At 45.2% G+C, this 26454-nt stretch overlaps 2 protein-coding genes across 3 annotated transcripts in view; both read left to right on the top strand.

Moving 5' to 3' along the window:
• Positions 1-15901, top strand: part of LOC128418397 (phospholipase A2 inhibitor gamma subunit B-like) — a 30346-nt gene extending 14445 nt beyond the window's left edge. Inside the window, exon 5 of the mRNA XM_053398032.1 lies at positions 15737-15901. Coding sequence (XP_053254007.1) covers positions 15737-15804 — 68 coding nt within the window. The 3' untranslated portion in view covers positions 15805-15901. The remainder of the gene's footprint in view (positions 1-15736) is intronic.
• Positions 15902-17254: 1353 nt separating this feature from the next.
• On the top strand, positions 17255-25227 carry LOC128418402 (phospholipase A2 inhibitor gamma subunit B-like). 2 transcript variants are annotated; one of them, XM_053398041.1, is made up of 5 exons: positions 17255-17634; positions 18967-19083; positions 20666-20815; positions 21814-21951; positions 23393-25227. In XM_053398041.1, the coding sequence occupies exons 1-5, from the start codon at positions 17586-17588 to the stop codon at positions 23611-23613; spliced, it is 675 nt and encodes a 224-aa protein (XP_053254016.1). In that variant the 5' UTR covers positions 17255-17585; the 3' UTR covers positions 23614-25227. The 2 variants fall into 2 exon arrangements, with proteins under 2 accessions (XP_053254016.1, XP_053254017.1); XM_053398042.1 differs by having other exon boundaries at positions 17256-17634; positions 21814-21955; positions 23397-25227.
• The last annotated feature ends 1227 nt before the right edge of the window (positions 25228-26454 follow it).

Here is a 26454-nt window from a genome sequence, read left to right on the forward strand (position 1 = left end):
CTTTGTCTCATGGCTAGATTTACTGGATAAGAAACAGTTTCCCTTCCCCTCTTTTTTCTGTGTAGTTTTTCAATTTTACATTATTTTTTCTATATATGTGTGTGTAACTGCAGTGGTACCTCGGGTTAAGAACTTAATTCGTTCCGGGGGTCCGTTCTTAACCTGAAACTGTTCTTAACCTGAGGTACCGCTTTAGCTAATGGGGCCTCCCGCCGCCACTGCACGATTTCTGTTCTCAGCCTGAAGCAAAGTTCTTAACCTGAGGTAATATTTCTGGGTTAGCGGAGTCTGTAACCTGAAGTGTCTGTAACCTGAAGCATCTGTAACCCAAGGTACTACTGTATATGTGATTGGGTTGGATAACCCAGATGATCTAGGTGATCCCAGGGCTCTCAGGGAGCAGAGCTGTGTCTTCCTGGGAAAAGGTGAGAATCCCTACCTGGCCTCTCCATCCTTCCCAATGATCTTCCCCTTGAAGCAACACTGTACAGAATGAAATCCTAGGATTCAATCATGCAGGGTGCAGAACGCTGCTCCTTTGCGAAAGGTGTTCCCTACAGAGAAGGTGGTTGAGTGTGAGCATCACCACACAGGTTGGACTCTTCTGTCCACCAGCTGGAAGGAACCTAAGGACTCGATTCTGCCGGGTACATTCCCCCATCTATATCTATATCTATATATCTATATCTATATCATCTAAATCATCTGTATCTATATCTATATTTGAAGACTTCATAAATCACCTTTGATTTTGAAAAGAAAGATGGCCTTAATGCTTTGCATATTTTCCTAGAAGCACCTTTTAAAGACATATATAAAGAAAATCCATCTTTTTATTCCTGACTAGGCAGAAACACACACACAGAATCATGTCATTTTAAATAGTCACAATGGCACACACTGCCCTAAATCCATCTCTACTGTGTTATTCCATCTCTGCTTTGTTCAAACTTCTACTGTTGTTTACAAATGCCAAGTAAAAACCTGCCTTCTCTTTTGCTCTCCTGTCCTGACTTCAAGCAAATTTATGACTGTTAGGCAGTATTGTAAATTCTCCAGGGGGCGCTGCATGATGACAGCCTTACATTCACACACACACACACACACACACACACAACCTATGCCTCTTCCAGTAAAAATGGAGTATCCCTGCCAGTTAGGGCTTATCCAGACTTCCTCTTGTACCACAGCATTCCACTTTTTAGCACTCAGTTGGGAGCACACAGCAATTCAGCTTTTTCTCAGATCAACATTTTCTTCTGATTTATCCCTAAAGTGTGGGTTTGCCCTGGGAAAGGAGTGGGGCAAGGGGGAAACCACTTGGACCTGTGCTTTCCAGGAAGTGAGGATGATCCCTAAGTCCCTAGGAAGCTGCCTTAAACTGAGTCCGACCACTTGTGCATCTAGCTCAATACTGACATATTGAGCTCTCCAGGGTTTCAGGCAGGGATATTTCCCTGCCCCACCTGAACCTGGGACCTTCAGAACAGATGTTCTACCACTGAGCTACAGCTTCTTCCCAAAGAGTCTGGATCGCTCCGTTGGTTAGAATGTGGTGCTGATAACGCCAAGGTTGCAGGTTCGATCTCCTTATGGGTCAACTGCATATCCTTGCTATTGAAGGGGGTTGGACTAAATGATCCTCAGGGTCCCTTTCCAACTCTACCAATCTACGATTCTATGAATTCAATCCAGTGGATTTACTTTTTAAAAACCTACCTTTTATAGGTTTTATATAATTCCATAAATACAAATTGCAGAAAAGCATATAATAGATATAGATATAGATATAGATATAGATATAGATATAGATATAGATAATCTTATATAATTATGTATATATATATAACTGGCTTCTGTTTACCTAGGAAATTATCTTTCCCCACATAATTAAATAAGCACAACATAGGTTTGGGTTTGAGATTTAATTGGGAACATGTCATAAATAATTGTTATCCTCCCCTTCCAAAACAATTACTTTTTTACATGCATAGCACCACACATGAAACAGTCTCCCCTTTTCCGCTGGCAAATCCAAAATTTATCTTCTCTTATCTTATAAATTTGAGTCGCCAGATACCCACTCTGCCCCTTGTCTAAGGGCTCACCTACCCTTGTCCTATGATTTCTAGGTAGGGGTCTGAGAGACGTTTCTTTTGTCCCATCCCTTTCCCTGGGAAAACCTACTGTTTACCACTGAATCTACACATATGTCAGTCGAGTTTTCTCTGTAAACTGACATATGTTCTGATTCAGCAGTAAGCAGTGGGCAAAAGAAAAAAAAATCTCATGGACCCATGCCTGGAAATCAAGGGACAAAATGGAAGAAAACACAGGACAAACAGAAGTGTAGATGACCCCTAACGGTAGTATTTACGTTTCTCCGCATCAATGCAGTTAACTAACATTGTTCTCCATTCAGTTCCCTCTCAAGCTTCATTCCTTGCACGTATTTCAATGGAGCCCCGTCATGTTAAATGGTATTTGCAGCTCCCATTATTTCCTACGGACAGTCTTCTCATTCATTTTAGTGCATCCTCACCTAGCCTCCAACAACAGTTCATCTATCAATCTTGGCAGGGAGGGAGCAAATGGCTAATGAAAGAATTACCTCTTGCAATCAGTTCAGAGCCAGATCATGAATTGCCTCCAAACTTCATTCCCCCCTTGGTACCTCCATTTAATTTATTCTTTCCCTTCAGCACACTATCCTAAAAGCAGAGAAACGGGGCTGCATGCGTCCAATGTGCTTGCACAAAGCTTACACGGAGGTAAGATGAAGTCCAGCCTAGAGGAAGTGTTTGTTCCAATTTGTTTTGCAGGAAGGTTAGACTTCAATGATAAATCCAAATCCTGGTTTGCATTTGCGGCGGTTGGTGATACATCTTTATCAATCATTTGTTCCACATCTTTTCCACCCCACAAAAAGTCCTAAAGAGAGAGTAGATTTGTTGCGACAGAACGCTTTAATCCACTTTCACTGGGCAATTTCTGGGATGTGATCGAATCCCTCTTTGCAAAGGACTGCTAGCCTGGAGGCAATCCTAGAGGAGGCGAAGAGCGAAATGGCAGTGGAGATCTCCAGCTCGAAGTGGGAAAGAGGCAGAAGAAGAATCTGCAGCCTTCTCTCACACGTGATCCCACCTCTCTCCTTCCTGCTTTAGTCAAAACAAAAAATTTTTTTCCTTCCAGTAGCACCTTAAAGACCAACTAAGTTAGTTCTTGGTATGAGCTTTCGTGTGCATGCACACTTCTTCAGATACACTGAAACAGAAGTTGCCAGATCCTTCTATATAGTGAGAAGGTCCTGCTTTAGACTCTGAAAAGCAAACTCTAAAACACCCAAGTGTAACATCCACAGCTGCAACCGCTTCTTGTCCACATCGGTGATTTTTCAAGCTGCAGCTGCCTCCCTCTCCCTCTCTTCAGCTGGCAATGACATTCAGACAGGAGGAGGAAGGTCTTTAAAATAAGGGAGGGAGGATAGGTGGGAAAGAGGGGGGTGAGGGGAAGCACGGAATCATAGGAAAGCTACAGCAGAGGAGGGGGCAGGGAATTCACTCTCAGGCCTGCTGTTTCTGAGGTTGAAATTTCTAAAGCTGATGGAGAGTCTAAGAGAGGTAACAGGAAGCGAACATGGGCTCCACACACAAAAGCACTGGAACTCCTCCAGAGAAAGCATGCCTCCCCTTCCCCTTTTTAATAACTTTCCAGAAAGTAGTAAATAACAATTAAAACAATCTTTGCCTTCAAAGAAGTTTTTTGGCTTGTAGATGGCTGTTTTATTGCACTGGTTTTTGGCTGCTTCTTTTTTAACCACTTCAGCTTCTTTGGTTTATCAGAGTCACTCTGCTGCGGATGTTTTTTCCTTTCTTTTTGTATCCTGTGGTGTTGTAGCATTTTAATGTATCTTTGATGTTGTAAGTGATGCTTGAAGTAGTTCATCTGGGGTTGGATTTTTATGTGGGCCCCTTTCCGCTCTTTGTGAGAAAGGGCAAGGTACAAATGTTTTTTAAACAAGGAAGGAACTGAACAGACCTGACTTCAGCAGAACCCAGGGTTCAAACCTGTTCTCTGTCAAAACCTGAAAGCAGCAAAATCTGCAGATCGACTATGTAGACAGGAACCCTCTTGGATATTTTGTTTGCTGATGCTCCTTGGACCCAATATGTCCAAGCCCCCTTTTACTCAGGGTTTATGTTCCAAGGCGCTGCACATTTAAGCGAAATCTTGTATATTTGAAGAATTAAATGGCCTCGGTCCAGTATACCTGAAGGAGTGTCTCCACCCACATCATTCTGCCCAGACACTGAGGTCCAGTGCCGAGGGCCTTCTGGCAGTTCCCTCGCTGTGAGAAGTGAGGTTACAGGGAACCAGGCAGAGGGTCTTCTCGGTAGTGGCGCCCTCCCTGTGGAACGCCCTCCCACCAGACGTCAAAGAGAAAAACAACTACCAGACATTTAGAAGACATCTGAAGGCAGCCCTGTTTAGGGAAGCTTTTAATGTTTAATAGATTATTGTATTTTAGAGTTTTGTTGGAAGCCGCCCAGAGTGGCTGGGGAAACCCAGCCAGATGGGCGAGGTATAAATAATAAATTATCATTATTATTATTACTAGTGAAGAAGCCTGCAAACACTCCTTTCTGCCCCTTCCCCCTTCCAACCCTTTTTGTGACTTTTTTGTGACATTATCAGGTCACTTCTGGGTTTGGTGTGATGCATGTGTGTGCAGTCACACACATATTGAATGCACATAGATGGGGGTTGTCATCTGTATAGCACTTATGGAACATTTGCTGTTACTTTCATTGATTATATATTGGTAATTCTTTATTGTGGTTGAACTGTTTAATTATTTGCTGATGTTTCATTTTACTCTTTACTATTAGATTCTGATGGATCTTTGAATGTTGCTATGTTTGATAAAAGTTGTTTATTTTAACGATATTGTGACTTTTATATTGGGTCAGATGGTTACTATTAATGTTTGATGTTCTATTATGTTTATGTCTTGGAAGCTGCCCAGAGGGGCTTGGGCATCCCAGCCAGATGGGTGGGGTATAAATATTAAATTATTATTACCGGTATATATTATATTATATTATATTATATTATATTATATTATATTATATTATATTATATTATATTATAATTATATTATATTATATATATTAATATAATATATATATATATATATATTAATTAAATATTAAATTATTATTATATTATATTATTATATTATTATATTATATTATCGGGGCCGCTCGGGACTTCGTGGAAAGCATGGCCTCCATGGGGCTGTCCCTGAATAAGTTTGGCCCAACTCATAGCCACAGACATGCCTTAGACCTGGTGTTCACCTCTAGTGACGTGGGTGATCTGACACTAAGAAAAAGTGAAACAAAAGAAGTACCATGGTCAGATCACTTCCTGGTGCAACTGGACTTCTCCGTGACCCTTCCCCTCTGCAGGGAGGTGGGACCAATTCGGATGGTCTGCCCCCGCCACTTAATGGATCCAAATGGTTTCCAGAGAGTGGTAGGGGATGTTTTATCCCATGTTGATGGCCTTTCAGCTGATTCCCTGGTGGCCCGCTGGAATGCGGAATTAACCAGGGCTATCGACTGTCTGGCTCCGAAGCGCCCTCTCCGATTGCATGGAGCCCGGACAGCCCCGTGGTTTTCTTCGGAGCTGAGGGCAATGAAACAATCGTTGAGACAGCTAGAGTGTCGGTGGCAGAAAACTCACTGCAAATCTGACCAGACACAGGTTAGAGCTCAACGTCGAGCCTACCAAGTGACGATAGCGACGGCGAAGAATACTTCCTTCACCGCCTCTATTGCATCTGCAGAAAATAGTAGCAGGAGACTCTTTCAGGTGGTTCGCAATTTAATGGAACCACCTTTACCACCGTGGCCTTGTAAAGACCTCAAGATCTCCTGCAACGATTTTGCAAAGTTTTTTGCAGATAAAATCACTCATATTCGGAAGGAGCTAGATACCACCGTGGGAGCAGGGCTGGGATGGGAGAGTGCTAGAGCTCTGTCTGGTCAAGTTGCATGGAATCAATTTCAATCCATTACCCCCGAGGATGTGGACAGGCTGCTTGGACGCCTGTATCCTTGATCATTGCCCATCCTGGCTAATAAAAGCAAGCCGGGAAGGGCTGGGCGATGGGCTCTGCGGGGTGGTGAATGCTTCCCTCTGTGAGGGAACATTCCTAGATCCGCTGAAAGAGGCGGTCATTAAACTGCTTCTTAAAAAACCATCTTTAGACCCGGTCAGTATGGCCAACTATCGCCCAGTCTCAAATCTTCCATTCTTGGGCAAGGTGATTGAGTGCGTGGTTGCTGAACAACTCCAGGCACGCCTGGAGGATGCGGACCATTTGGATCCCTTCCAATCAGGATTCAGGCCTCATCATGGGACTGAAACTGCCTTGGTCACGCTGGTTGATGATCTCTGGCGAGCTAGGGGCAAAGGTGAGAGTTGTTTCCTAGTTCTGCTGGATCTCTCAGCGGCCTTTGATACAATCGACCATAACATCCTTCTGGACCGTCTAGAGGGGCTGGGAGCTTGGGGCACTGTTATACAGTGGTTTCGCTCCTTCCTCCTGGGCCGTGTTCAGAAAGTGGTGGTGGGGGATGAGTGTTCAGACCCCTAGGCCCTCACTTGTGGGGTGCCTCAGGGTTCCGTCCTCTCTCCCATGCTTTTTAACATCTATATGAAGCCGCTGGGAGAGATCATCAGGGGGTTTGGACTGGGTGTCCATCAATATGCAGATGATACCCAGCTCTACCTCTCTTTCAAATCAGAACCAGTGAAGGCGGTGAAGGTCCTGGAGACGGTTGGAGGATGGATGGCGGCTAATGGATTGAAGTTGAATCCTGACAAGACAGAAGTACTGTTCTTGGGGGATAGGGGGCGGGCTGGTGTGGAGGACTCCCTGGTCCTGAATAGGGTAACTGTGCCCCTGAAGGACCAGGTGCGCAGCCTGGGAGTCATTTTGGACTCACAGCTGTCCATGGAGGCGCAGGTCAATTCTGTATCCAGGGCAGCTGTCTACCAACTCCACCTGGTACGCAGGCTGATACCCTACCTGCCCGCGGACTGTCTCGCCGGAGTGGTGCATGCTCTGGTTATCTCCTGCTTGGACTACTGCAATGCGCTCTACGTGGGGCTACCTTTGAAGGTGACTCGGAAACTACAACTAATCCAGAATGCGGCAGCTAGACTGGTGACTGGGGGCGGCCGCCGAGACCACATAACAGCAGTCTTGAAAGACCTACATTGGCTCCCAGTACGTTTCCGAGCACAATTCAAAGTGGCTGGGGAAACCCAGCCAGATGGGCGGGGTACAAATAATAAATTATTATTATTATTATTATTATTATTATTATTATTATTTTATTATTATATCATTTGCATTATTAAGAGTAGTGATGTAATCTCCCATCTCAGCCACAGCAGCCACAAGGGAGAAATAATCTTGACACTTGTTAAGGAAATGCCAAAACTTTGGGTCTCTCAAATAAGTTAGGAACTGGTCTTGTGGGTCAGGGGTGCCAGATCCTGCCCCACTTTGTGGGTGCCCAACATGGGCCTGTGACATCATACGCATGGCACGTGTGTGATGTCACACAGTAGGAGAAGGCCCAACTAAGTCCGTCATGGCCATGGGAAGGCCCAGCAAAGCCCATTGTGGCCTCCAGAAGGCCTGTTGCAGTCAGAGGCTTCCTACCACTGCTATAAATTAATACGTAGCAATGAAAACAGAGTTTAGACAGGAAACATATTTTCCTGTTGCATGTTAGTAACAGTTCCTCAGTTTCCTCCTAAAGTGATGGTGGTTTTGGTCTCTGTAAACATTTGGAAAATGTCCTGACATTGAATAGAACAATATTTCTTTAGTTCCCTGTAGTTTTCCTTCTTGGAAAACTAGTTTTCCTTCTTGGAAAAGCTGCTTGGAAAACTAGTTTTCCTTCTTGGAAAAGCTGCTGTGACCCTACTGTTACTCACCCTTTTGGTTTTGAGAACTGGGAAGAGAATGGGTGTAGTATTGTTTAAGGCAGGCTTCCTCAACCTCGGCCCTCCAGATGTTTTGAGACTACAATTCCCATCATCCCTGACCACTGGTCCTGCTAGCTAGGGATCATGGGAGCTGTGGGTCAAAAACATCTGGAGGGCTGAGGTTGAGGAAGCCTGGTTTAAGGTTCCTTCCTCGTTCTGAGAAGTGTTTCTCTTTTCTTCTGCAAAACTCTCCAGTTGCATAAGAATCAGACATGGTAACCTACAGTCAGTGTACCAAGGGTTTTAGAACAAATTTTTGAATTTGGAGAGGTAGCAGGTTTCAGACTTGACAAAAATAAGACAAAAACAAGGCAACAGAGGACTATTGCCCTTATTTCCTGTTTGCAGGCTTCCCATGGGCATCTGATTTGCCTCCAAAGATGCCTCAGGTAGATGAGTCTTAATTTTCTTGAGTGAGGGGTAGCCCCACAGTCTGAGTACCTCTGGGCCAAGGGTAGACAACATAATGCCCTCCAGATGTTGCTGGCCTCCAACTCCCATCATCTTTGATTGTTGGCCAGGTTGGCTGGCTGCAGCTGAAGGGTTTTGAAGTTGTTGTGTAGACACTCAATTCACCTTGAGCGCTTTATTCTGGAGAGTAATCTCTGATCTCATGAGAGCGAGAGAGCCCTCCAAACACCATCCAGAGCACAGCAATATTTATACATTGCTGATCGCACGAAGCACAGAGACTTCCTCAAATATAACATGGAAAGTTTGAAGCAATATTTCAGCATGTTCCAAAATAGATGCTCGTCCTTTAAATTCAGCTTGCATAGCAGTTTCTGCTGCTGTTACTGGCAGTTGGGGGTAAAACATGCTAGAATATTTTTGCACAACTTTTATTTGTAGCTAAGCAGTACATGGATAATCAAATGCCATCCTTACCGTCCATTCCGTGTTACTTTCACTTCTCTGATTGACTAAGGCTAGGTTCAATATCCTTGATCCTTAATTCTGAGCCAAACTTTATTGATTTCTCTAACAAAGTCTAGCAATATCTGGAGGTACAGGAGCCAACTCCAAAGGGTCAAGGTCCGTTTGACCCCCCCCATTAAAATATCTGAGGGGGCTGCCTCCCCCCCAAGTTGATGGGCATTGCCATTCAAATGGTGTGCGCGCACACCGTGTTGTCTTGTGGTTGATTATGTGGAGTGAGGATTTCCTACTTATTTATGCTACAATTGCCACATAATATTTCTTCTGCATTTGTAATAAATTGCCTTTTGATTGTGGCAGCACCTAAACTCTAGAACTCCCTGCTGATTGACATCATGCAGGCACCTTCACTGTGCTCTTTTCAGTGCCTGCTTAAAAAAATTTTTGTTTAGGCAATCATACTCAGATATGTAGAATGTTGACACATGTGTTAATGTGGGTGTTTAGGTTTAAGTGTTTTAAATGTTTCAAATACAGTGGTACCTCGGGTTACATACGCTTCAGATTGCAGACTCTGCTAACCCAGAAATAGTACCTCAGGTTAAGAACTTTGCTTCAGGATAAGAACAGAAATTGTGTTCCGGCAGTACGGCGGCAGCAGGAGGCCCCATTAGCTAAAGTGGTGCTCCAGATTAAGAACAGTTTCAGGTTAAGAATGGACCTCCGGAACGAATTAAGTACTTAACCCAAGGTACCGCTGTACTTGATGATTTCATTGGTTTAGTCTCTTTGACAGCTTTGAGGGTGATGTTGCCCTTTCTTCCAATCACGTTGTATATAAATTTTACAAAATAGATTCCATCCAGTTTTGCCCCTGACCACTGTTGGCATGCCCTGCACCAAAAAAAGTTTGCTTATAAGGAAATGTGGCTTTCAGACTGAAAAGGTTTCCCCCCACCTTGCTGAATCTGATCACCACACAAGTTCCTGCTGACGGAAGCAAGGAAGTGATCACACCTTGAGCTCCTGAAGGAGTGCCTCTCTCTGAACATGCAAGTCTTGTACCAGTGAGCACCAGAGCCTAACCTCCTATTTGTCTTCATTTTTCAGGGTGCTTCTTCCAGTCAAAATGTTCCTCAAATGCACCAAGGTGCTGGATTCTTCAGCGCTGCTTCTCTGCAGGCAGACTTCGTCGCAAAGCAACAGGGCAGCCACTGCAAATGAGAGAATTTATAATAGGGGCACAGCCCTGTAATCACAATACAGTCATACCTCGAGTTGAATGTGCTTTGGGTTGAGCACGTTCGAGTTGTGCTCCGCGCAACCCAAAAGTAACGGAGCGAGTTACTTCTGGGTTTCGCCGCTCATGCATGCGCAGATGCTCAAAATGACATCATGCGGAAGCGGCGAAATGCGACCCGTGAACGCGCAGACGCGCCGTCACATGCTGAGGTACCACTGTACTAATATATCAAATGATACCTGAGGTACAGGAATTGATTCCTATTCCCTTACAGATTAACCACGCAGGTGCATAATTTCAATTTACCTTATACAAGGTGATAAGCAGGCAGAAATATTATTCAGCTACCTCTTTTCTGACTGACTCCATTCTACTGGTTCTAAACCAACTCATTTTGGGGGCTATGTCCACAGGAAACATGTTGACCTTTCAAAATGTCCTGCCTTGCCCTCCAGCCAAGAGAGTTGTGTGCATCCTTGAGTGCTGCCTCCCAATGGTGATGGAGGTAATTAATGATCTGTTGCATTCTTGGAGAGTTTCCAGCCTTCCCCAATATGGCACTGTTCAGTTGTTGTTTGACTCATCCCCCCCTGACCATTGCCATGCTGGTTGGGATTGTTGGAGTCCAATAACATCTGGAGGGCACAAGGCTGAGGAGGGCTGCACTGTTAGGTGAGAGGTGGGGGGGCCACCCCTCCCCCACCCCCTGATTCTGATCCTGATCCTGAATCTTCCCAGGAGCAGGGGGACAGTATAGATTTGGAACAGTAGTTTGCAGAGGGGCAAAGTTTAGAAGGCAGAATCTGGGAAATGCTGGATGGGGAACAACTATGAGATGAAACACTGGAAGAGAGAGGGTTAACAAATTCACATTCATTATACAGCATTCTTCTGCTCTCCCCAAGGTTGAGAAGAGCTCAGAAAATCTCAGAACAGAAAGCGCAGAGGGTACAAGCTCAGATTACAAAATGCAAAAGTAGATTAATAGAGACGGAGGTGGTGTGAACCTTAATTGGGAGCACCACCATTCTAGGAGACGTGTCCTTTATTCTCTCACTGTGATTATTAAAGATTCCAACTGGTAAGATGTTCCTTTTGTTTGATCCTTTCTTTACTGCCATGGGGGAGGAAGCCAATTCCCCGAAGCCTGACAAGGAACTTGGAAGCTGACCAATGTACCTGGCGATTGGTCAGCTATGGGTCAAGGGTATCTCTGTACACTGGATGGTATTTACCCAATGTGGGTGAACCCTGGTGGGTTTAACTGGCAGTGGTACACATGATAGGCAACAGTAGCACTTCAAGCAGTGTCAAGCAGCTTGGGCAGACAACTTAAATTTCCCACAAATCACTGGGTTGAGGCATGATGCCTCAGAAGCATTGTGGGAAATTTAAACAGCAGCTCTCAGCATCGCCCCCCTACCTAAAATTACTTGAGAGTGCCAGGATGCAACATGCTCCAAAAGGCTTTCTTCTCTCTCTGGACTTTGCTTCTTCTGCCACGTCTTTGATTCCATTCTCTGATTGGCACAGAAACCTGGAATATGATTGGCCTTCTGCCTCCTGGTGCTTCTAGAATCTCTACAACAGGGGGTCCTAAGCTGTGGTCCATGGACCAGCCATGGTCTGTGAGTTTCATTCAGGTGGCATGACTTTGAAAATACAATTAAGAATCATACAGTGTTTGCCACAGCACTTTACAATTGCTACAACGGATGAAAAAACCATGGCCATCAGTAATTTTCAAGAAGTCCATCCACTGCTCTAGAGAGCATGGGGTGGGGTGAAACTATGAAAGAATTACTAAATTTAAGAAATAGAAACATGCTTGTGAGCAAGGATGGATCCTGCAGCTCTGGGCTGGGTGGAATGTAAGGTGTGCATAAACCAGGGGTCCCCAAACTAAGGTCCACGGGCTGGATGAGGCCCGAGGGCCTCGTTTTTCTGGCCTGTGGTGACCCCCGCTGCTGCTGCCTGCTCTTACTGGCACTGCGCTGCGCAGCTGCCCACTTCCGGGTTGGAGGAGCACCTGAAATAGCTTGTGCGCATGTGCAAGCATTATTTTTGCATGCGCAAACATTGTTTCCGGTGCACATCCGGGTTGGAGAAGGCCGATGCACATGCACACAAGCTATTTCCAGTGCTCCTCCGACCTGGAAGTGTGCCAGAAATAGTGTGGGCACACACTCCCCCGCCCTCCGGCCCGCCACGCAATCGGTGCTGGAGACACCGGCCTGAGGCGTGGTAAGTTTGCTGACCCCTGGCATAAACTGATAACAACATGCAACCAATCAGCTACAACCAGCCATGCCCTGGCACCCCCTGATCTTTCATTCCACCGGCAAAAATGAGAGACCTATCCACGGGACACTATGTAAGGAAATGAAAGTTTACTGTTGCTCCTCCTCCTTTCTTTTTCATCCTCCCCCCCCCCCAATTTCTCTTTTCTCCACAACTCCACATTATGAACTTATATAATTTCTCCAAGTTATAAGGATAACTTCTCCAACTGAATGGCATAATTCAGTTCACTACAATTTGAAAACAGAGACACTGAATACTACTGTTGTTACTCACAAAAATCTTTCATGAATACTGAATACTACTGTTTTCATTCAGTGAATACACTGAATACTACTGTTGTTACTCATGAAAATATTTTAATAGAAACAAATTGGGCGGGGAAGAGGCACCCTAGATTAAACCACATAAGGTCTAGTTGACAAGAACACAGAGACTCTGGCAGTTTATCTCAAGGTGTGCTTAGCTCCGAAGCCCTAAACCAGGGGTCGGCAAACTTTTTCAGCAGGGGGCCAGTTGACTGTTCCTTGACCTTGTGGGGGGCCAGACTATATTTTGGAAAAAAAGTATGAATGAATTCCTATGCACATTATGTGTTATAGCTAATGACTTGCAGTTCAAACCTCCTCATGTGCACAGTGGAAGTGGGCTGGATGCCAAAGCACTGTCGCTGTTGCAGCCAAGACGAATGTTCAACGGAACATCCAGTACGTTTCCAAGCACAATTCAGCTGGACTTCTGAGAGATCCCTGCCCAGCTCCTGCACGCTCACAATTAGGAGTGGTATCAGGCAGCTCAGCATGGGAGAGCGAAGCCTCCACTCCACTTCTGAGAGATTCCCGCCTCCATTCCTGCTTGCACGCAAGTAGGAGCCGGATCGGGCAGCTCAGCTGAGGAGCGCCTGGCTGCCTTCAGGTGCTGCAGGGGCTCTCAGCAACTATTCAGCCTGACTGCCTTCAAGGGGTTGCAGGGGATCTGAGGTGGAGGTGGGGGCTCCTTTAAACTTCTCCCTTGAGGTGAGTGCAGCTGCGAACCCCTCAATGGAAAGTGTGACGGAGCCTGCACCTCGCCAGCTGATGAGCCCCGATGCAGCAGAAGTGTGGCACCCAAAACAGAAGTAAAATTACGGCATAAAAAACACACAAGATACATAATAAAATAAAGCTAGCTCAAGCCCGAGGTTTTCCTGCACAAACATTATTGAAACATTCTTAGTAGTGAGGTTGTGGTCGACGCAAGTTAAGTCCTGTTAAGAGCTACCATCTACCCCAGTGGAGGCTGGGTTTGGACAGAGCACAATTTTTTTCAGGAACTGGCTGCTAATACACCATTTGGGAATTCCCTCAGAACGAAATGTTCTTGCTGACAAGCATCTGTTGCTTCCACCTAAGCTGCTCATATTGTAACAAAACAAAGGGAGGGCTGAACTTAACAATAAGCCAGTTTTTCATAATGCAGAACTCAGGCCCCATCCAAACAACACATCTAAACAGTCCTGAACACAGGACTGTGGCAGTTTATCTCAAGGTGTGCTTAGCTCCGAAGGAAGCCTGTTGAGCAAGCAGGGAGCAAGAGGGAGGGAGGGGAGAAGCTTTGCTATTGTGAGTATCTTTTTGTGCTACATTGTGCTATATACTTAGTAGCAAGAGACGTGTGCTTTAGCTATTGCTGGCCCACATGCCCTATTTGCATTGGTGAGAGTAAGTTAGAGAGTAAGCTCTGAGGTTGTTTTTGTTTTTACAAGCAAGCGGTATAAAGATCTTACAAGACAAGTGGAGTGGAGTGGAGGACTCCCTGGTCCTGAATGAGGTAACTGTGCCCCTGAAGGACCAGGTGCGCAGTCTGGGAGTCATTTTGGACTCACAGCTGTCCATGGAGGCGCGGGTTAATTCTGTGTCCAGGTCGGCTGTCTACCAGCTCCCTCTGAAACGCAGGCTGAGACCCTACCTGCCCGTGGACTGTCTCACCAAAGTGGTGCATGCTCTAGTTCTCTCCTGCTTGGACTACTGCAATGTGCTCTACATGGGACAACCTTTGAAGCTGGCCTGGAAACTGCAACTAATCCAGAATGCAGCAGCTAGACTGGTGACTGGGAGTGGCTGCCGAGACCATATCACACCAGTCCTGAAAGACCTACATTGGCTCCCCGTACATTTCTGAGCACAATTCAAAGTGTTGATGCTGACCTTTTAAAGCCCTAAACCAGGGGTCGGCAAACTTTTTCAGCAGGGGGCCAGTTGACTGTTCCTTGACCTTGTGGGGGGCCAGACTATATTTTGGAAAAAAAGTATGAATGAATTCCTATGCACATTATGTGTTATAGCTAATGACTTGCAGTTCAAACCTCCTCATGTGCACAGTGGAAGTGGGCTGGATGCCAAAGCACTGTCGCTGTTGCAGCCAAGACGGATGTTCAACAGAACATCCAGTACGTTTCCAAGCACAATTCAGCTGGACTTCTGAGAGATCCCCGCCCAGCTCCTGCACGCTCACAATTAGGAGTGGTATCAGGCAGCTCAGCATGGGAGAGCGAAGCTTCCACTCCACTTCTGAGAGATTCCCGCCTTCATTCCTGCCTGCACGCAAGTAGGAGCCGGATCGGGCAGCTCAGCTGAGGAGTGCCTGGCTGCCTTCAGGTGCTCTCAGCAACTATTCAGCTTGACTGCCTTCAAGGGGTTGCAGAGAATCTGAGGTGGAGCTGGGGGCTCCTTTAAACTTCTCCCTTGAGGGGAGTGCAGTTGTGAACCCCTCAATGGAAAGTGTGACGGAGCCTGCACCTCGCCAGCTGATGAGCCCCAATCCAGCTCTTGTTCCCGTGCAGAAGTGTGGCACCCAAAACAGAAGTAAAATTACGGCATAAAAAACACACAAGATACATAATAAAATAAAGCTAGCTTAAGCCTGAGGCTTTCCTGCACAAACATTATCGAAACATTCTTAGTAGTGAGGTTGTGGTCGAGGCTGGGTTTGGACAGAGCACAATTTCTTTCAGGAACTGTCTGCTAATACACCAGAATTCTCGGGGGGGGGGGATACTGCTTTAAATGTATAATGAAGATGGGGCCTCATTGGGCAGAAGCCCCTTGATAATGAGGAATAGGGATGGAAAGATTGATCTGTTTCCATTTCTTTCTGTTTCTCATTTATCCACCCTTCAGTTCTACACTTTTCTGCACCAATTCAGAATTTAGCAGTGTCAAAATACAGACCAAACTAGTTTTTTCTCTTTCTCCCCCTTTCCAGGAAACTGCCTGGCAGAGGAGCCCAATAAAAGAGAGTTTTGTTTCTGGATTGCAGTGGGAGAAATGTAAGATGAAGAAAGAAAAAAAAGTTGAGTTCTGCAAGTAATTTGCAAGCTGGAGAAAGGGGTGTCGGAGCAACGTGAGCAGGCAGCTTGAACCCAACATTACAGCCTGGGACTCATTTTGGACTCACAGCTGTCCATGGAGGCGCAGGTCAATTCTGTGTCCAGGGCAGCTGTCTACCAGCTCCATCTGGTACGCAGGCTGAGACCCTACCTGCCCGAGGACTGTCTCACCAGAGTGGTGCTAGCTTTAGTTCTCTCCGGCTTAGACTACTGCAATGTGCTCTACGTGGGGCTACCTTTGAAGGTGTCCCAGAAACTGCAACTAATCCAGAATGCAGCAGCAAGACTGGTGACTGGGAGTGGCCACCGAGACCATATAACACTGGTCCTGAAAGACCTACATTGGCTCCCAGTACGTTTCCGAGCACAATTCAAAGTGTTGGTGCTGACCTTTAAAGTCCTAAACAGCCTCGGCCCTGTATACCTGAAGGAGCGTCTCCACCCCCATCATTCAGCCCAGACACTGAGGTTTAGTGTTGAGGGCCTTCTGGCGGTTCCCCCACTGAGAGAAGCAAAGTTACAGGGATACAGGCAGCAGCCTTCTCGGTAGTGGCGCCTGTCCTGTGGAACACCCTCTCATCACATGTCAAGGCAATAAGCAACTGTCTGACTTTTAGAAGCCATCTGAAGGCAGCCCTGTTTAGGGAAGTTTTTAATGTTTAATGCTGAATTGTGTTTTTAATGTTCTGTTGGGAACCACCCAGAGTGGCTAGGGAGACCCTATAAATTATTATTATTATATTATTATTATTATTATTATTATTATTATTATTATTATTATTATCATCCTGGTGTTCCTCAATTTTCTAATGTCCTTCTTACCCTGCAGTACCTATTGCATTATAGAACTGTAGCATGTTGTCCTGAATTTCATTCACACCAGTGGCCAGTGTCACTGTACAACATCACTATTCCATCACTCTTTCCACATGTCCATGCACCCAGAAGGAACTTTGTGCAAATACACTGCCTCAAAGTTTGTCACATTACTCCCACAATTTCTCTGGATGCAGCATGAGAGGAAGGGACTGGGGAGGAAGGGGGGCAAGCAAAGCAGGGAAGCCCCGGGCAAAAAAAGAGAGAGGTACGCTGTGCTGGCATGTACCCCCTCAAAAAGCCAAAGAAATTCTTCTAGCCAAAGAAATGTTGGCTGGCGTGACATGGCCCACCGTCACTGCAACATGATTTAAAAGCAAAGAATTCTGGTAGCTCTTGTGAGCTATCCATATTCAGCAGTAAGATTTTGGCTCCCAGAAGTTCTCATAAAAAACAGGGGGTCAGAGGGCAGATGTTTAAAAATCTGAAGTATAGCAAAAATCCTAAGAACTGGGTTTGTCCAAAAGTTGGCTGCAGTAGTAGTTGTTGCATATTTCTCAGATTGACTTGGATGTGACGCTCGGATTTCCTGGCAATGCTCAAAACGGGGATTGCATTGTAGTAAAACAGAGAAACATTTTCAGAGGAGGTTTCAATTCAGAGAATTTAGAGGCAGAGCGGAGAACAGAAAGCAGAAGCACTCACCCTTCTTGGAGCCAGGGGTTAAAAAGTGTGAAGACGGGCAAATTTTTTTCTAGCTTCAGAACAGCACAGTGCATTTCCGGAGATAAAGCTTGTACACTTATACACTTTCCAGTTGTCACAAGCCGCCTCGTTTTTGTTACAGGAGACCCACGCAGCTACTCCTCTCTACATTGCTGATCACAGGCCTAGGAGACTTCCAGAACCATGGAGACGCCACTGCCTATCTGCTTCCTTTCAATCTTCATTGTGACAGGTGAGTAGGCTATGCTGAGAAACTTTTGAGGCTAATGGGTTTTCAAGTCTTCTAAGAATAAATAAATAAACTAAGACACAGATGTTTCCTCAACAGAGCAAGCTCAGAATTAAACAAGGCTTCATATACGGCACACATTGAAAACACAAAACTTCACTGAGGGCATCCCCAGAACTGGGAACTGTAACTCCATGAGGAGTAAACTACAGTTCTGAGGATTTGGCATTGGGGATTCAGTACACAAAGTGTTCTTTAAATATCTGGTGGGTACGCAGCTGGAGATAATTTAGTTCTGAATGAGTTAGCTGATTAGTATTTGTGCCAGTATATTGCAACGGGGATAGGTATTGGCACTATGTCACATGAAGGGGTGAATGTACAATCTCTCTTTCTCTCCATGAATAGTTGAGCTGTATACTTGTATTCACATGTCATGTTGAACAAGTGTGGACTTGGTCTGCCTGTGTACACAATGGTTGAGCTGTACAAATATAGAAGAACCACACAACCACTTGTATGGTACATAGAGATGGCATGTATCTTATGGTTACCAGACATCCCAGTTTCCCAGGGACAGTTCCCGGATTTACAAATCTGTCCCTGGACAAAATCCGTCCCCGGAATGTCCCTGGATTTCATTTAATGTCCCCAGATTTCTATTTTAAGTGGTGTAGATTTATTAGTAGGAAATGAATGTTGCATGATTGGTTCAACGGCACAAGACACATCATATGGGGACTTCCGGTGAGGCAAAATGGCAGGCGCCATGGCAGTGAGCAGCTCCTGAAGCCAGCCAGCCAGAGCCAACTGCGCTACCAGGCAGGCTCCGGGCTGCTGAGACAGTCACTGGCACCGCCACTGCCGAGGGGGGACTGGGGACATTTTTGGTACATTGCCTTCAAATGATTGTGTAGGAGGTGGCTGATAAACTGATGCTGAAAACAACAATAGATTTTAGGTGACCCCCTTGAACGATTCTGGTTTGCATTTGAATGAGGTTCTCAGGATGATTCTTCTGATTGGTATGTTTGCTCAGTTGTATGTAGACCATCAGGACTAATTTCATATAGCAGAAGGTAACTGGTTTAGAACATTAGAAGTGCCTGCTGCTGGACCAGAGCAATAGTCCTCTTGATACTATCAGCCCTAGCATCCTTCTGGACTGCCTCTGATGGGTTTTCTTCTGTTGCATTTTGAAATGTCAAACTTTCTAAATTCCCCTGAAACAGAACTTGATGAAGGGTGCTATGCAAACATTTAACAGTGATAAACACACATACACAACAAAGTAAACACAATCAGATTGAACTTTCTTATTTTCCCTGGTTTTAGGGGCTTCTCTGGAATGCGAGACTTGTGCAGGCGTTGGGAATACCTGCAATGGACCTATGGAAACGTGCTCTCCTGGTTTTGACATGTGTGCTGTTACTCTGTCGGAGGCCAGACTGGGTAAGTGAATGGCACCACCAGGGTCCTGTGGATAGAGAATGGTTCCAAATACTTTCGCAGCTTCCTCTTCCATGGCCAGGACCAGTTTCATCATTCACAGTAGCAGCTCTGCAGAGTAGCAGACCAAAGCAACTGGGGCAATAGCTTTGGCTTGATTATCAGGAGTTTGTGTGCCCATCCTGCTCTTTTAGCACAGGGTTACCTTCGCCAATCCTAAAACAGGGAACTAAAAGCTGCTCCTTCAATTTGAGAGAAGTTAACAGCATTGGTGGCCTAGACAGTATGAGGACTAGGACTTTCACACTGGTATTTATTATTATTTATTAAATTTATCTAACACTCTTCACCAGGAGACCACAGGGCAGTTTACAACATAGGACACATAATAAAAGGTCAATACCCCCACACATCAAAAGGCCTTAGATTGATTAACAACCAAAGTCCTGGTTAAAGAGGAATGTTTTCACCTGGTAGCTTCGTTACCAGGTGAGCCGCCCTGGGGAAAGCAGTCCACAAACGGGGAGCCACAGGTATAAGTAGAGAAACAAATCTAGTTTGTAGTTGCTTTTGTAATTAGGCCACATTCGCAGCATATATTTTAAACACTCTGATAGCACTTTAATCAATTACGGCTCCCCCCGCCAAAGAATTCTTTGCTAAGGTTATGGAGAGTTGTTAGGAGACACCCTCCCTATTCTCCTTCCTCTGGGTTACAATTCCCAGAGTTGCCTGTGCAGAGGGATTGGCTGTTAAATCGCTCTGGCACTTGTAGCTCTGTGAGGGGAATAGGGTCCCATAACAACTCTCAGCACCCTGAAGAAAGTACAAGGGTATCATAGAGCTTCAGATGTATGCCCTGACCTTAGTGCTGATCTCACCCATGAAACAGTAGTAAAATCAAGTAATATCATATTATATCAAGTAAGAGTGCTCTGAAGACATACAGTAGGCTGGATCCAATGGTAGTCGTTCAAAACAAAACCACCAGGTTGCATTCAAACTAAAATTCATGGCCCTATGGTAGTGATATCCAACCTCCCCACTCACTTAGAAGAGCCTGGATGAGAATAATAGAGGCTATAAATGTCAATTTTCTGGAGCCCCAGTTCCATGCCACCAATTTCTAGCATTTCATCTGTAGTTATCCTTATGCCTTCCTCCTTCCTTTGCCTGATTAGAATGTAGTTGGACCATCCCTTCAAGGAGCCAGGATGACTTTCTTCTTAATAACCTATTGCACCACCCTAATGCCTCATACAAAAAGCTCCAGCTAAAAGGATAGCACACTGGTCATCTGGGAAGGACCTCTGTCCTGGACCCTCAGTATCTTCTGCCACCAGCTGGACTTTCCCAACCTAGTGGCCTCTAGATGTTTTGGATTCCAGCTTCCATCAGCTCCAGTCATCAGGGTTGATGATAGTTGAAGTTCAGAAATATCTGGAGGACACCAAGTGGTGGAAGACTGCAATAGGTTTGATCGACCAAGGAAAGTGAAATGACTATTGCTCAAGATACTGAGAAGTAGGGTCAACACCACTGTGATTCTTTTTCACACACCCTGTTCTTCTTTTAATGCTTTCAGGAATGAAGATGAACTCCGTTGTGAAACACTGCGTGCAATCCAAATCTTGCAATGATGGCACCTCCATCATCAATTTGGGCAAGACAGGAGGACTACTGAGCCAAGTGTTTTGCTGCGTTGGAGCCAAGTGCAAGACAATGACCCCCACCTGTATGTTGCTGCCCTGCTCCTCTTGCCTTTCCTCACTCTTATCTTACTACTTTTCTTTTCTTTTCTTAAAAAGAAACAACAATCAAAACCTAATTCCTCTATTCCTTCACTCTCACAATGCTCCTGTTTAATCCAATGAACTCAATATTGGTGCATTTCATTTATTTATTACTGTTCAATTTAATAATGGCAGAAAAACCCCCATGTACAAGGAGCTCTCCCAATTCCGTAGGGTGAGTTTTGGGATCATTCTTCTGCCCCTTGAGAATTGTATCCCTTATTCAAGAAGCAAGAGCCCCCTCAAGTCCAATTTTAAGGGTTGTCAACCTTTGGGGGCCAGTGGGCATATCTGGAAATTTTAGGAAGTGCCATGGATGACAGCCATAAATGGCTGCCATGGGGAGTGGAATGGCACAAAATGGCTGCCGTTGCACAAAATGGCAGCTTCATCGCAAAGAGCTGATAAAGCGACAGACCACAGAATAGTGCAGATGTGTACCACCCACCATCCATGGGGGGAAAACAACACCACCTATAGCAGCTATCATTAGGTATATTCATAGAGAGAAACTCATCACAAAGAAGTGGAGGCAAGGTGGTTATCTGATCCTCAGATCCTATGACATGTTGCCATGTTTAAGGAGGCATGTTTAATGTAGGAGAGGCTGAGCCAGTACAAACAGGAACCATGCAAAAATCACAAACCGTCTTCTTCGGGTTCTGGAGAAGACATTTAAAGAGATTTTTTTATGGGCCCCAAATGAGATACTGGCAGGCACATTGGAATGTGTGAGCCTCAGGTTGACAGCCCCTGCTGCATTTAAATTCAGCTTGCAGGTCATGAGCAAAGCAAGGAATGGTTTGGAAACAACCCTGTTCCCCCCTCAAACTTTCTGACCCACTGAAACAGAATTATAAAATGTCTGGTCAAACAAGTGTGTGACATTGTCTTCCTGATTATCTTGGTGCTGTTTTTCTGTCATCCCAAATGTATGCAGTGACACCCACAAGAAGCAAACCAAATGGGAAGTTTTGCCCAGCCTGCTATGCTATGAACAGTGAATGTGAGGAGGAATGGGTTCAATGTAATGGAGAGGAGAACTACTGCCTTGATGTTTCTGGAACTACAGACCTAGGTACCTAAACACATATGTATATACAGAAGCAAATCTATCACAGAAACTCATACTGACCATTTTTGTTTTCCCACCCCAAACAGTATAGCATCCAGTATCTCAGGCATCGCCAACATTTTTGGACTTGCTTAAAAAGGGGGGGGGGGAGAATGAAAACTCAGAGTCTGGGAAACCTATCCAGGGACACTACTGGAGACCTTCATGGGTGCCATGGCACTCACGAGTGCCAGGCTGGCAAGGCCTGATGTATCTGGGCTGGGATCGCAGTCCATGCACTGGTGGCTTCAAGACTGGAGTACTGCAATGCACTCTGTGTTGGGCTGCCCTGGGGTGTGATTTAGAAGCTCCAGAGGGAGCAGAATGCAGCAGCTAGGCTGCTGATGGGGGCAGGCGGGTGGAAGCAAGTGATACCTCTGATGAAACATTTCCACTGTCTGCCCATACGCTACAGGTCGAAGGATCTCATATTTGGTCTAGGACACCTCAAAAGCCTCTTCTATCCCAGCTCACCACTGAGACCCTGTGGAGGAGAGTTGCTAGTTATGCCCCATGATTCAGAAACCTGAGTGAGGCTGGATCTACGTTGGTCTTCTAAATGTCATTGAGTAAAACATTCTATAATGCTAAATGGGCAGTTTTCCATTGCCAGTAGCTTGCAGCTCTACAGCGCCCTCTGGTGTCGTATTTTAATGATGCAGTTTTTTACGTTATAAGTGTAGCTCTGCCCTGGCTTCAACTAAAAGTTGGGCATTTGGTATTGCCCAGCGGTGGAGCAAGCCGATTGGGGCGGGGCCAGCCACCTGCGGGGCCTCCGAGGAGTCTGCCTGCCTCCTCCCACTCAGCCGCCCTACAGCTTAGGGGGAGGCGGCTGGTGGACTGTTTGGGGCAGCATAGAGCCTGCGGGCACCCAAGCCACCTCGTAACTCCCAGGAGAGACACATGGCTCGGGCATGCTGCAGGTCCTGTGGTGAGTGCTGCCTGGCATTTTGTCACCCCCCCCAGTGGTGACACCTGGGTCAGCTCGCCCCCCCTTCCTCCTCCCCTGGTATTGCCTAGTCCAGTACAGAATCAGCAGGCATTCTAACATTCAGAAGCCTTTTAAAAAAATGTCAACAGTCCTACTTTTAAGATGAGCTAGCCATTTCTTATCTGTTATGAACTGGATTTTGGTATGGGGAGATGCCAGGTGGCATTTTGACAAGGCTGGCATCAGGCGGACATGGAGACAAGCCTTGCAAGCATGAACCACTCTGAGTCCACAAGAAAATGTCACGTGGAAATCGGGTGTGATAGCTTTGGTCCTCTCTGCCATGCACAAAATCAGGAGAGATTGGATTTCTCTCAGTTCAATTTGTATCCCATCACCATAGGAGAGGGGTAGATGGCTATCACAGTGCATCACATATTGTTGACTGGCAATCTTCTGCAACCCTCTCTTTAGGAACATTAGCTGTTAAGACCACCATGAAGGGCTGTACGAACTCTCCAACCTGTGAGGAACTGGAAGAACATTCCGGCTCAATATCTGGGATCACTATTACTTCCTCAAGCAGTTGCAGGCCAGCTGGCAGCACCTCTGGAGGCCACAGGATCGTTCCAGGATCATTTGGACTCTTCCTTGCAGCCCTTGCTGGCCTCCAGTTTGTGATGCACCTCCCATGATTTCGCCCCCTAGGTTGTCTGGCTTGAGGAATTCCTTGCTGCCGCTTGCTTGCTTGCATATGCAGACTATAGGCTTTCCAGAGCTCTCACTGACCTCAGCAAACACCAGGGATAGGGCACCAAATATGGGCCTTCTAGACCTCTCTATGTGGCCCTTTGCTTCCTAACCTTCTGGAGTGTTTTTGTCTGTCTGGAATGAACTTAGCTCAAATACAGCCGCAACACATGGCTAATAAGTATGGTAAATGTATTATTAGTTGTAGTTAGAATATAATCCAAAATTTACAATTCATAAACATCGTTATATAATGTATGTATAAGTCCATAAACAAGAAATAATCAACATAATGAATTGCTGTCAGGGAACACCACGACGCAGGCAGAATCCCTTTCAATAGATAATGTCCAACAGTATTGTACTGGTGGTTGCTCCCACGTGTAGAATTCAATAATGAATAGCAAACAAGCAGAACAGTGTTTCCGGATTAAATCAACTGTTTCGAAGATGAATCTTCGTCAGCTAATAATAAAATTAAATATGTTACATACAATGTATGAAAACAAAAATAGCAGCGACCAACCTGAATATTAGATAATAAATAAAAAATGAACAAATGTGGAATACATACCAAATAATTTCTAATAAATTATCCATTCAGGTAAATGTGATACTTATAGACCAGTGCTCACTAACTGGTGTAACCAACTGATGCTGGTAATACAGATGTATTGAACTTTTAAGGCTGTTCACAGGTGTATCAAATAACATGCAGTTAAAGGAGATTTAAAGCTACAGTGTATCAAATTTGGCATCACAATGCAAACTAAAACCATATGTCACAGACTTTAAATGAAATGGAATGAACTTAGGGCCTGATGGTGGATAGGGAAGGGTGAATAAGTATGTGCAGAGAAATTAACTGAATGTACTATGATTCACACCCACTGCACTGCCCATTCTTGTCGCCGCTGATATGTGGTCCTCAGAAGGCTACAAAGAATGGAATATGACCCTTGGGTTGAGAAAGCTTCCCCACCAATTCTTTGGCTGACCACTTCTGGCCTCCAGCGATCACAGGTAATGAAAAGGGTGGTTCTTGTTTTCAGGCTGTAACTGAGCAGTTATCTACCAGCGGTTCCTAAATATCAGGTACAGCTGTACCTTGGTTCTCAAAGAGAATGCATTCCAGGAGTCCATTCGACTCCCGGAATCATTTGAAAACCAAGGTATGGCTTCCGATTGGCTGCAGGAGTGTCCTGAAAATTGTTCAGAAACTGAAACACTCACTTTCCAGGTTTCGCTCATTCTGGAGCCGGTTTGTTCGGGAGCCAAGGCATTTCAGATCCAAGGGATGACTGTACTGAACAATGCACATACCCAGTATTTTTGTTGGGGGGGGCAGGACTTTTGTTAGAGGGGCAGAGTCAACATGATTGGTCAGTTCGTTCAGTATTTCTATTATTTTACTTGAGTCGGGGGGGCAGCTGCTCCCCTGCCCCCCCCCCGTACTGAACCTGGAACTTTCTGCAAACAGTGCATGTGCTCCCTCATAGAGCTGCAACTCCACCCCCCCCAGTTCTTCTCTACCTGCTGCTAACTGCACAAACTAAACTCACAAACTAGCAGCTCAGCTGTTAACCTGTCAGACATTCCAGTGCAAAAAGCACACAGTTGGCATTTGATACTCATGTCCATTGGGAATCTAGAGGCAAATTCATCTCAGCCCAGTGCTCATCCTGTTGTACCCAATGTAGTGCTAAATTTAACTCAGTCGTGCATTTCTTGTACTAGTGGGATGCTTTTGTGCAAACGGAAAGATTGTTCTGCGAGAAGCTTCCACTAGCAACCTTACTGCATTGGATTCCCTTGTAACACATCCTTTAAGCTCCACCGTCCTCTATCGCAATAGCTCTTGGCTACCAGACAGAGATTACTAAATACTGCCCATCGCTTTCCCCCTTCAGGCTGACTGTTTTTCCTGAGTGCAAATGTGGATTATTATTATTTCTGCTTTCTTTTGCATTTTAATGAGAAACCACACAATTTTCAATTCATGGGCCAGTGTGTTAACCAAAACAAATCTTTTTGAAATTTGTACTACCCTGAATTTTGCAATGCAGTTTTTCACCCAAATTCATGTGCACAGCAATGCATACATTAGGTGGGTGTGTACATATATTACATATATTCATGAAAAAAATGCCTTGTATTAGGGAAAATTGCTTGTAAAAAAAGGTGTATATTAGGGGAAACTACATACAAAAATGTGTATATTCGTCAAAACTGCATACAAAAATGGCTATATTAGGGAAAGCTTTCATAAATATGCAAATAAATTTGCACATGTTTTGTTGCTGCTGCTGCTGTAAATGCAAACTGCTATGGAAATGTGAAGAACAGAATTAAAGATTGGGAAAATGAGAAACAGATTGGTCTGCCACCTGCTTTTGTGGAAACTTCCCTCATGATTTAGAACTTTGGAGCTTGGAGTCTTTGGGCAGGAATATCGAGAAGGAAAAAATGCAACATTTTTGGTTTCCATCACGGTGTTCCATTGTTCCAGAAGCGGTTTAGTCATGCTGGCCACATGACCCGGAAAGCTGTCTGCGGACAAGCGCCGGCTCCCTTGGTCTGAAAGTGAGATGAGCGCCACAACCCCATAGTCACCTTTGACTGGACTTAACCGTCCAGGGTCCTTGACCTTTTTTTTTTTACCAGTGGTTAAGTACACACCATATAGTTAAAGGGCACACACACAAACACACACACACAAAATCCTGGGAACTATAGCTTAGCCATCCCAGAGCTACAACCGCCAGCACCCTTAAACAAATTAAAGT

This window comes from Podarcis raffonei, chromosome 8 (genome assembly GCF_027172205.1).
Source record: "Podarcis raffonei isolate rPodRaf1 chromosome 8, rPodRaf1.pri, whole genome shotgun sequence".
In the NCBI taxonomy this organism is placed as follows: domain Eukaryota; kingdom Metazoa; phylum Chordata; class Lepidosauria; order Squamata; family Lacertidae; genus Podarcis; species Podarcis raffonei.